General features: G+C 40.9%; 1 protein-coding gene across 1 annotated transcript in view; it reads left to right on the top strand.

Moving 5' to 3' along the window:
- RAB27A (RAB27A, member RAS oncogene family) overlaps window positions 1-12,561 on the top strand; it is a 58,731-nt gene that overhangs the window by 38,655 nt on the left and 7,515 nt on the right. The window contains exons 4-6 of the mRNA XM_007456611.1: window positions 490-575; window positions 2,561-2,664; window positions 7,834-7,957. Of these exons, the coding sequence (XP_007456673.1) occupies window positions 490-575; window positions 2,561-2,664; window positions 7,834-7,957 (314 nt within the window). The remainder of the gene's footprint in view (window positions 1-489; window positions 576-2,560; window positions 2,665-7,833; window positions 7,958-12,561) is intronic.

Here is a 12,561-nt window from a genome sequence, read left to right as displayed (position 1 = left end):
GATCCCACATGACGCGGAGCGGCTGGGCCCGTGAGCCATGGCCACTGAGCCTGCGCGTCCGGAGCCTGTGCTCCGCAAATGGGAGAGGCCACAACAGTGAGAGGCCCGCATAACGCAAGAAAAAAAAAAAAAAAAATTGTTTTAAGAGTGCTTTTTAAAGATAGGATGGGGAGAAGGTAATATTTCCTGAAACTAGTGACCTGAGGGGACTTTGAGGAAAGGTGAGCTGATTATTATTTTTTAATACAAATTATGTATTACTTGTATATTTTGTAATATATTTATAAAGATACATAATGTACATACATCATTTAATACAAATTATTGTGTTACCCAAAGACAATTATTTGGAATAAAATACAAATAAGATTGTATTCCAGATGGGATTTCCTTTAGAAGTTTAGATGCTTAGGGGAGTTGTACTGAATAGGAAAGTGAGAAGAAGTTCTCTCAGAAGTTCTCTTTTTCTCTTTCATTTTTCCATTTTAGGTGTACAGAGCCAATGGACCAGATGGAGCCATTGGCAGAGGCCAGAGAATCCACCTGCAGTTATGGGACACAGCAGGGCAGGAGAGGTATGAGATCTTCACTTACGTGCTCCTTACTGGAGGAAAGGGGAAAAACAGCTGCGCTCTTCACACAGTGACCTGAGCAGGAAAAGGCCAGCTGATTAGTTGATTTGCACCTGGATAAGACATGGTGCCAAATTAGCAGGAAATGTATCAGTCTGAGATGATAATGGTGGCTTTATTTCATACAAGGTCAAAGGAAAAAATGAATCCTTTTCAAAATGGACCCTTTTACTTATGGACTTTTTTCTTTTTCTCCCACCCTTTTTTTAGACCTGTATACTTTTCTCCATTTGCTTTTGCTGTTTACTCAACCACAAAGAAAGCTGTAGAGTTGTATGCATTATTCTTACCTGATTGTTGAAACCTAGTAGAAAATCTCATTGGAATTAATTTATATGGTCAGAGGTTGCTTGACAAAAATGTCACATGAAATCTTCATATGAAGTTACTTTTTAAAAATTGCAGTATAGATGATTTACGGTGTTGTGTTAATTTCTGCTGTATGGTAAAGTGATTCAGTTATACAAATATATACATTCTCTTTTATGTTCTTTTCCATTATGGTTTATCACAGGATATTGAATATAGTTCTCTGTGCTATATAATAGAACCTTGTTGTTTATAATAGTTTGCATCTGCTAATCCCAAACTCCCAATTCATCCCTCTCCCACCTCTCTCCCCCCTTGGCAACCACAAGTCTGTTTGAAGTTGCTTTTAGTTAGCTGTAGCTGTGTTATCGCTCACAATTTCCTTGAAGGATTTTGTTTGTTTAACTTTTTATCATGGGAAACTCCAAGTATATGCAGAAGTAGAGAGGAGAGTACAGTGAACTCAGGTACTAATTCCCTGGTTTCAACAGCCATCAAGTTGTGGCCCATCGTACTTCACGTATATTCCTCATCTTTTCTCACCACCCCCACCGCCCAATTATTTTGAAGCAAATCCCAGATAGCAAATTATTTCATTCGTAACTATTTTGGTACGTATCTCTGAAAGATAAGTATTCTTTTTGTAAAAACATGGATTAGAAATATTTGAGAAAACTTAAAAGAGTGGATTAGATGACAGATTTGTATCAGTATTTTCTTCCCTGGAGCCTATGCCTGTCAGTTGCAGGCTTTGCATAAAAGCAAAATAAGAGAAAACCTGCTACTAGAGGGGGAGAGAGAGGGGAGAGAGCAGGATAAATCCTTGGTGGAGAGAGTACCAAGAAAGGGGAGACTGAGGCGATACTATCCCCACCTTAAAGCCAAAGAAATGGTTCTCAGAGATAAGAGATTTCTTTAGAGACTGAAAATTAAAAGGTCATGGAACACATTGTGATGTTAAGTCAAGCTTTCACAGGACAAAGAAGACAAACACAGCAAGCACCATTGCTTTTGGCCTATTTAACTCTTAATTGTACAATAAATTCTTGACTGAGACTAAGGAATCACGAGCTAGTTCTTGTGTCATCCCTGTCCAGCAGGCTGGGTTTTTAAATCACATGGCCTATTAACATATAAACTTTTATCAGTTAGATAAATAACTGTAATATACATGTTTGGAATATCATCATCTAACTTATTTAAAATTTTTTAAAAGTTTACACAGATGGTCTTTATTTTAAAAGAAAATTGCAAGTTTAACTTTGGATAATTGTTGGCATTTTAGAAAGTCTAGATTTGTTTTCACATATTCTTTCTTGCTCTAGATAACTATTTACTATATTTTGTATGCTATCCAATATCATTGATTATGTACATAATTTTACACTGTTGAAATTATCTATTAATGTAATAGCATAATTCAGTAAATCTTGCACAAATAAGATTTATGCATGTATAATGTGCATATATAATGTGAAGTTACTAGAAACAGTGGCATGTTATTAAACATCTAACTTGTTTTTGATGACCTGTTGTAAGAGGCTGAGGGCACTGCTGGTGGCTTTATCTTTCAAGAGTGGGGCCATGGTCTAGGTGACCAATCTGCTCTATGTTCCCAGGTTCCGCAGCTTGACAACCGCATTCTTCAGAGATGCTATGGGGTTTCTTCTGCTCTTTGATCTGACAAATGAGCAAAGTTTCCTCAGTGTCAGAAACTGGATAAGTAAGTGTTAATAGTCTCTCTGCCTCTTGCTTCCCACTCCCTGCAATAAAACCCCTTTGATATTCTACTTCTTTTGTAAGTTGTTCTGTAAGAGCTCCTAGTGCTGTTTAAGATGCTGTTTAAAGGAGCAAGGCTCTTAGTTTAGGGGTGAAGATAACTGAAATACTCTGCTTTCTCTAGTCATGCTAACTTTCATTTGTTGAGTGCATCCTACACTCGAGATACAAGGAGTGCTTTCTGTGTAATCTCTTCATCAGTCTTTTCCACAAAGGGGACTCTTATCTGCATTTTATAGATGAGGAAATAGAAGCCTAGAGAAGTGCTATCAGGTATTTTACCATCCCAGGGTTTAAAACATATATTACATTGACCCTTTTGAAAACTTAATGGACCCTACCCCTGGCTCCATGTCTCTTCTGTATTTAGAGGCCCTCTTTCTACTTTTAGGGCCAGAGCATTTACCAGGAGGATCCCGTCGTAGAAACCTCTAGAACTGCATTGGCCAGAGTGGTCCCCAGCACAGTACATATGAACCTGCATTTTGGCTCTTTGGAGACAGCCTAATCTCTTACATGATTGGTTATAGTAGCCATTTAAAATCCTGCTACTTGACCAAATGTATCATTTTCTTGCCTTGCAAATGTACATTTTCCTCTGTTGGTTGTATTAGTGTTACCTTAGAGAATCTATTGAGAGGACTGTGATGTTAAATTCTTAACATCCAAATCTTTAGAGTGAAAACACTTATTTCGAAACACCCACTACTTAAAAATTTGGAGTTTTTGTATTATGAAAGGGTAATGGGCTGTAGTTTTTATAGTAGAAAACCTTATTTTAAAAAATGAGGGACCTCCCTGGTGGCGCAGTGGTTAAGAATCCTCCTGCCAGTGCAGGTGACACAGGTTCATGCCCTGGTCCAGGAAGATCCCACATGCCGTGGAGCACCTAAGCCCTTGCACCACAACTACTGAGCCCACTTGCCACACTACTGAAGCCCGTGAGCCTAGAACCCATGTTCCACAACAAAAGAAGCCACCGCAATGAGAAGCCTGTGCACTACAACGAAGAGTAGCCCCCGCTCGCCGCAACTAGAGAAAGCCTGTGCGCAGCAACGAAGACCAAACATAGCCAAAAATAAATAATTTTTAAAAATTAAAAAAAAAGTTTTTAAATAAGTAATTTATTAGTGCCTTGTGGTTTTCAAAGCATTTTCACATAGTTTGTGTCTGATCCCCACGTGCCCCCTGTGAGCAGATGCAGGGAGGTGGTGTGTCCTAATTTTAGGATGAAGATGCTGAGCCTTGCAGAGTAACAGACTTGTCCAGTGACATGGAGCTTTTGGCTTTTGATTCAGTGGCCCTTTTTCCCCCTTGATTCAGTGGCCCTTTATGTTCTTTCTCAACTGAGTTGATCACTACGAGTTGAAGAGCTATTTAATACTTTAAATATAGGTTCCCCATTTTAGTCATGCTTACTGGGCTTCACTTCGTTAAATGCCTGCCTGAGTCACACACCCTTACAATTGAAGGGTGGTAGCTATTTCTAATCTCTTACCCTCATTCCTTGCTCATCATTCTCTCCTCTGCATCATCGGAACAAATTCTGGGGCTTTCTTAAGTCAAGCACTTTATAAGGATTGTTGTTAGAGATGGGCTCATAGAATCTCAGCATTGAAAGAGCATCAACCCACCTATTTTTCACTGGCAGAAACTGAAACTCTGGACAAGATAAATCTTGTCCATTTGGGCTTTATGGCTAGTTAGATGAAGAACAAAATCATGTGAAATTATGTGTATGTATGTATTGTTTTATGTTTTCCTTATAGTGTAAAAGAATTCTTTTTGCCCAGTTAGGTAAAGAAGACATGCATATTGGAGATTTCGCATCTTCAATGGAAAGCATTCTCCTCCCTCCAACCCCGTTTTTTAAAAAAAGGTATAAGGTTCAGTGTCAGAGGTGGTAATAGCAAATCTTAATTAGGAATAAAAATTTGTTAATTATCTATACATTTTATTTTTCCTCCTCCTGTTAGTATTTTGACTATTAGAGGGATCATTCATTTCTTCTTTTTTTTGGTCAAATTAAAAAAAAAAAATATATATATATATATGCACACACCAATGGTGATAGAAGAACAGAGGCAGTGTTGCATTGAGCAGGTAGCTGAGTCCTGGGCGCTGAAGGCCCAGGGGGAGGAAGCAGTTCTGCCCCCTCCCTTTGCTTCTCCAGAGCTGCATTGCAGTCCCTTGTCCCTTGACCCAAGATCTGTCCATGCCCTCTTGGGCAAGGGGTAAGAGTCCCAAGGTGATCCCTGCTGAGTTTAGGAGACTGAATAGAGAGCTGTGTCCTCTGGGCCTGAATTTGAAATCTGAGAGGAATCAGATAGTTTTGTATCACTCACCTGTCTTTCTGGAGCTTGTAGGAGGAGCCAGTCATGCCCACAGGCAGCGTGTTTTGTAGGGAACCTCTAAAGCAGCCTATATTTCTAAACTTTTCTTCTGTAGCCTCACATAAATGGGACAAGAGCCCAGAAGGTATATTTTTAACCTATTTTTGCCTTTATATTTTTATTCCTGTTATTCCCTCTGTCTGAAAAGCCCTCCCCACACCCACTCCCATTTCCTTACAAAGTTGAGTTTTACTTATTCTTTAAAATATAGCAAAATATGGCCTCCATGAAATTTTCTGTGATAACTTTGTTGGATTACATTTTTTCTCTCTTAACTCCTATTACATTTTGTACTACTTACAGGGTCCTTATCACATACCACCTCTAGTTGTAGTTATTTATGTATGTGCTTTTTTCCTTGGTGAGATTTTTTAAAAGAATTAATCAATTTATGTATTTATTTGGCTGTGCCGGGTCTTAGTTGAGGCATATGGGGTCTTTAGTTGTAGCACGCGAACTCTTAGTTGCGGCATGTGGGATCTATTTTCCCTGACCAGGGATCGAACCCGGGCCCCTTGCGTTGGGAGCGCAGGGTCTTTAGCCATTGGACCACCAGGGACGTCCCTAATTTACCTGTTTTTCTTTTTTGGCTGTGTTGGGTCCTCATTACTGCACATGGGCTTTCTCTAGTTGCGGCGAGTGGGGGCTACTCTTCGTTGCAGTGCACGGGCTTCTCATTGCGGTGGCTTCTCTTGTTGCAGAGTACAGGCTCTAGCCACACAGGCTTCAGTAGTTGCAGCACGTGGGGTTCAGTAGCACACGGGCTTCAGTAGTTACAGTGCATGGGCTCAGTAGTTGTGGCACGCGGGCTCAGTAGTTGTGGCTCATGGGCTCTAGAATGCAGGCTCAGTAGTTGTGGCACACAGGCTTAGTTGCTCCACAGCATGTGGGATCTTCCTGGACCAGGGATCGAACCCATGGTAAGTAATTCACAGATTTTGTAGAAAAGTTGGGAAAAAAGAAAAAGAAAAATGATCAATTATCGTACTTCCCAGACTCCTCAAAATAAATTCTATTAAACATTACTACTGGTAATACACAGCAGCTCTAAATTCTTTATTATATTAACTTAATGGTTGTCAAGTGCAAGCATGATCTAGATCCTCCCGGAGGGCTTGTTAAAACACAGATTCCAGGCCTCAAACCCAGCCTTCCTGATTCAGTAGATCTGGGGTGGTACCTGAGAATTTGCATTTCTAACAAGTTCTCAGGTGATGGTTAGGCTGCTGGTCCATGGACCTTACCTGAAGAGTTGCTGAATTAACTCATTTAATCCTCACCTAAACCCTATGAAGTAAGTACCGTCATTATCACCATTTACAGATGGGGAAACTGAGGCACAGAGTGGCCACGTAACTTCCTCAAGGCCACACAGCTAGTAAATGGCAGAGCCAGGATTCAACCTTAGACACCCTGAGTCCTGAGTTCATGCTCATAACCATGACACTGAACAGACATGGTGTTAACAGAGCACAGAGTCTCTCTGGAGACCAGAAAGGTTTCACAGTAGAGGTAACTGAGAGGCAAGTCTTAAAGGAAGGGTTGGGAGTCCCTGAAGGAAGGTTGTGTTTGGGTATTCAAGGGTGTGGGGACAGCATGTGTAACAGCCTGGAGCAAAGAAAGGTCTCGGCTGTTGTTGGAAATGGTACACAGTTTGGTCTTGCCTGTATGGGTCTTGTTTCCCCTAACTGTCCCTTGAGGGCAAAGGTCAGTGCCCTGAATTCTACACCAAGTATCAGGCCTCCCTTATTGCTCAGTAAATACTTGCCGATTTGACTTTCTCATGATAAGATATAGCGAACGTGACTTTATGATGAGGAACTAAAATGTCAACACTTTTCTGGTTAACCATGATAAAAAATAAATTAAGCCACACATTTTTGAGGATGTCTTATTGTGCAAGTTTGGGTTGCTTTCATTTCATTGTGGAGTGTGATGAGGAAGAAATAAGGCTTTATTTTCCTTCTTTGGGAGATTAAGCTCTTTAGCTTAGTTGAAGTTCCCTTGATTTAACTGCTATTAAAAATTATTGCCTATTTACAAGTTTTCAGGTGAAAAGAAATAGCAGCTATGGAGTAAGAATTGTAGTCTCCTGCTTCTTGGTTCTGGTGACAGAATCATTTACTATTTATTCTGGGTTTTCTATCTTCATTTGACCCTATATTTTGTTTGTTTTTGTTAAATTGATTCTGCCTTAGGATAATAGGAAAATGTGAAAAACATTTCAGATGGAAATACGTTAGTTTATAGAAAGACAATTTGTTTTAAAATGTCATTGCTATGGAGAGAAAATATATGAAAAACCGAGCTTTAAGATTAGCCATAAGCACTAGTAAATCCTCCAAGTGTTTTTTTTTTCTCAAATGGCCTTCATAAGAAAGACAGCTATGTTGTATGTGTATGCATGTGTGTGTGTACACGTGTGTGTGTGTGTGTGTGTGTGTGTGTGTGTGTGTGTACATAACTTTTGGAGAGAGAACAAATTCTCCCATTCCTCTCCGAAATAAATAAGCTGGGGTATGTGCATAAGGGTAGGATTAGTTTTACATCTCTGCCCCATCCATTTAGTTTTATAGCTTAGGGTCTTGGTGCTTTGAAAGAATTATATCAGTTTCTTATATCTGTATATCCATTTACAGTTTCAGAGCACTTTTGCATGTATTCTCCACTGATCATAGACTTGCATTACTTACCTATAATAAATTTTCTTATATTAATAGGCCAGCTACAAATGCATGCATATTGTGAAAACCCAGATATAGTGTTATGTGGAAATAAGAGTGATCTGGAAGACCAAAGAGTAGTAAAAGAGGAAGAAGCCAGAGGACTTGCAGAGAAGTATGGGTGAGTATTTTTGTGGAGGAATCTACAGAGCAAGTTCCAATGCAAACTTTTGCATATGAATGGGTAGCAAAAAGGGCAAAAGCAAAAACTTGAAACACTCAGATGTAGCCCTTGGGGGGAGGTGTCAAATACCTACTTTGCATATTAATATTATATGATATGGGAACCATAGCAACAGCAGTGGGCGAGGGCCCTCATTCAGCACTGCAGTACCGTTTTTCTCAGTCTCTTGGTGTTTGGAGAAAGACAGCTTTGAGGTCAAATGCCCTAACTATGTAAGGCCTCCTTTCCAAGATGCAGGTTAAGAGACACCCACGATAAGGAAATTCTCTATATTCAGTGAGGAAATTTCAAAGCCAGTTCCTATGCTGCTGTAGAGAGCTCCCGCAGACAAGAAGGCCTTATTGACTTTGGAATATCTGTGCTGGGAGAGGACTGTGAAGATCCCCTTTGGTTTAAGCTGTGTTTTTGTGCTGGAGAATCAACTAAATACTGTCTTCCTCCTTTAGCTCAGGGAATAGGTTCGTAGTAGCAGCAGCATTAACTGGACATGAGAGAAGGGGTCAGCCGCTGCCAGTTAAAGTGTCTGGGGCACCTCTAAAAAACAATTTGTGCTTTACGTTCTTTCTGCCTCTAATATGAAAATGCAAATGTGTGTGTATTAATTACCGTTAATGTAAGTGGGAGGCAGCAAGTACGGTAGAGAAGGAAGCGGGGAGAGAGAGAGAGAGAGATGGTGTGGGTTGTCAGTAGGCTGTGTGTAGGGGCGTTACCAGGCTGGCGGCCTCCGTTGTTAGGCAGGCCCGAGGAGGCCCTTTCCCTTTTCCTTGTGTGACCCCTGCTTTGTTCTTTCTTGGGCTGATTGAGTTCGGAAAGCACTCAACGATGGGGTTCACACCGGGGGTGGGGGGGCAGTGGAAGGCCCTGTGGGAAGGAGCCAGAGTTTGGAGAGCTTTGAACACCGGGTAAGAAGAGTGGACTTGATCTCCCGGGACACAGGAAGTTGCTGAAAGCCTTCAAACGTGGAGGGCTGTTATGAGTACTTTCCCAGGTCAGTCAGGGGATGACAGGTGGGGTGAAGTGGAGAGCTGTTGGGCAGCCTCTGTAAAGTGTTGCTTTGTGTCTGACTCTGGAGCCCACAGGGCAGGCAGTCAGAGGGGAAGATGGATTTGAAGTGGCGGAGAGCCAGAACCAGCTGGGACTCGCAATGATGGACTGAAACTTGTATCAGTTCTTATGGCTTCTGTTCTGGATGGTGTGGGTGTCCTACAGAAGCCAAGACCCTTTGCCACAGAGCTAAACACACACTCCTGGCCCAGGAGTTGGAGAAGCTGAAGGAGGATCTAGGGGAAGGTGGAAAGGGGGCAGGTCTGGTCACTGGTCTGTGCCAACGAGATGAGCCAGTGGAGAAGCGTCGATGTATGAGCAGAATGGCTGCTCCTTCACTTCCGCCCTTTGTATCCCCACCGCTGCATCTCTCTGTGGTCCACCCTGACTGGGAAGGGAATTCTGGGAAGTGTTGTTCAATCTAGCCAAGCTGACAGATTGCAAAGCCACCACAGGTAGGGAGTGGGGGCCGGGCACTGGTATCTTTTAAAACCTCTCCATGTGATTTTTGTGAGCGGAGGTTGAGAACCTCTGATGGAGGTGATTCTGAAATGGAGGCTGACAGAGCCCTGCAGGCGATTCTGATCACCTGATATGTCCCCTCCTCTCGTGAGAGGCACTTTGTGTAAAGTAGTGGAAGGAAAGAGGGAGGGATCAAATATCATGGAGGATTCTGAAGTGTTGAAGCTGGGCACTATGTTGCAAGGGGGTGAGGAGGAAATAAGTGATGAAGCAACGGAAACTGTGGACCATGCTTTTGAGAAGTGTGTTTGCAAAGACCAAAAAAAAAAGGGCAGCTAGGGGAGTTAGCTGGATCAAACAAGCACATTCTCAAGCTTTGTGGGGGAGTCTGGATTGATTTCTTACCCCTCTGGCCTTCTTCAGCCCTTTGCTTGTTTCCTCTGGGCAGGTTCTTAGGATTCCATCTCCTGCCTGGTATGCAAGAGCCTGGCATTGCTTTCTGACTATATGGGGGATCTGCGGATAACAGGGATTGTCTTCCCTCTGTGCCCAGGTTGGAAGATCTGGGGAGTATTTCATAAGAGGGACTCAATGTAAAGTTTCTGAGCTGAGTTAAAATAAGGAGAGGAGAGATTAGCAGATAAGATAATTGAAATTATTGAAGAATGGAAAGGGGTAGAAACGGACATCCCTCAGGATTTAGGAAGCATAAAATAGAGTTCTGTAGGCTGTTTGGCAGTTTCAGAGGAAGGTGTATAGGGGAAATTTGGTTCACATGCATTTCACAAATTTGAACATATAAGTTTAATGATTATTTTCACAGAAATCTTTTTTTCATTTTTAACAATCGTAATATTTTCATTGGTTGCACATGCGCTAGAGGACTATGTTGGTTAGTCCATCTAGGTGCTAACAGTCAGAAAACAGTAGTTTACGGCATATCTTCATATCATTTGTATGTTGTCTGATAAATTTGCATTTTTTGTTGCTATCGTATTGCCTTCTCTCCTCAGTTCATAAAAATGGGTCATTGGTTCGCAGGTGGTTCTCTGAAATATACATGCCTTTGGAGAGTGAAAGACTATGTCTCAGAAAAACTTTGCAAACCTAATAAAAACGTGTTACAATGCAAATATGGAATGTAAATCTGTGTCTGCTGGGACAAGTAATCTGAGAATGAGGGCTTCATGCAGCAGCCCAAAATAGAAAGGGTGAATTGGATGCATGATGATGAATATTCAAAAAATTATTTTTAGTAGACTAAGAATCCCTTCACCCCTAATTACCTTATTTTTTTTTTTTTTGCTATAAAACTTGGTTAAATTGTAATGTGAAGCTCTTAGGTCACTTCCTAACACAACAAAGCGATGTGCCCTGTAAACCAGTCACGTTTTTTAGAACAACTACAAAATAATGCTTTCTAGTAATATTGAATAATATTGTCAATGAAATCGGAAAAGAGAGCAAAACAGAGGGTTATTCAAATTTGTACTTCTGCCAGTCAAAACTGTTATAGTTCACACTGTTGCTGAAATACTTTTAAAAATAGCTACAAAGTCAGTGACAAATATATTAAAAGAGAAAGCAGAATGCAACATTGACAACATTCGTCTTTTAGATGATACTGTTGGATCTCAGACTTTAGTGTGCTCCAGCTTCACTTGAACGCTGTCCCACTGAGTTTCTCATTTAGTAGGTCTGGGATGAAGCCCCACATTTTACATTTCTAGCTGATTCCTAGATGCTGCTGCTGTTAGTGATTGAGGAGAACACTTTGAGAACCACCTGTGTAGATGTCAAGTTACTATGAGCTGTGCATGCTGGCAGATATTTTCCTTGACAGCAGAGCTGGACAAAATCATTATGCACAGAATATGAAGCAGGTGTCTACCTGTACCATGCTTGGAGAAGGGAAATGTGCTCAATGACTTAACGTCGGAAAATCCATGCTAAATCCAGGAGGATTTTTTTCTCTTGCCCAGTTAATGACATCAGCTTTGATACAGACTGGGCAGGGACACTGGGATTGGTACCAAAGGAGCACCAGCCACAACTGGGTAGGAAAGGACTTTATTGTGAGTGAAAATGGTTGCATCTAAGCATCCTTCTACCCTCTTTATTCACAGAAGATAGTTGGTGGTCAATATAAGCCTTTTGTTTTTGATTCAGCATTGAGGGAAATAGAGAACATTATGAATATGATGAAAGTATGATAATTGAAAGTATGTATTTCACATGTGCTGTGCAAAGAAAGAGCAAACTTTTAAAAAATGAGATATAAATGATATATAGCATTGTATTAGTTTTAGGTATACAACTTAATGATTTGATTTATGTGTATATTGTGATATGATCACCACAGTAAGTTTAGTTAACATCCATCACCACATGTAGTTACAATTTTATTTTCCTGTTTTTTTTTTTTTTTCTGGCCACACCTGGTAGCGTGTGGGACCTTAGTTCCCAGACCAGGGTTGGAACCCGTTCCCCCTGCAGTGGAAGTGCAGAATCTTAACCACTGGACCACCAGGAAAGTCCCATGTAGTTACAATTTTTTTTTCTTGTGATGAGAGCTTTTAAGATCTATTCTTAGGGGCAGCAAATATAAGACAACTTTGTTCCCCCACTGGAGACTCCTGGCTAGTGATGAGAAGGGTGCTCAAGAGTTTCTTGAATGAAGGATGTGTTAAAAACATTGATTTACAACGTTAGTAATATGAGTACAGACCATTTCTGGGATTTCAAGTGGCTTAGCTCAGCATACTGCTGTCAGTGTCTTATCTAGTCTGAACTAGATGAAATGTATGAATAGCTTGATCTCTAATAGTTTTTTATTCTTTGAAAACTTGTTGACATCCGACCCTTATTCAAGAAATAAATTAATACCGTATTATTGGGCACATTTTAAAACCACACACATAAGCTGCAACTAAACAGATAAGGCTGATTTCCAGAGCCCCAAAGAACTCAGTAGAGGACCTGAATTTCATTTGGGCACACTCTCCCAGGCTGAAACAGTTTATACACTCACTCTT

Source organism: Lipotes vexillifer, unplaced genomic scaffold (genome assembly GCF_000442215.2).
Source record: "Lipotes vexillifer unplaced genomic scaffold, Lipotes_vexillifer_v1.1 scaffold861, whole genome shotgun sequence".
Taxonomy (NCBI): domain Eukaryota; kingdom Metazoa; phylum Chordata; class Mammalia; order Artiodactyla; family Lipotidae; genus Lipotes; species Lipotes vexillifer.
This window is presented reverse-complemented; position numbering and strand designations above follow the sequence as displayed.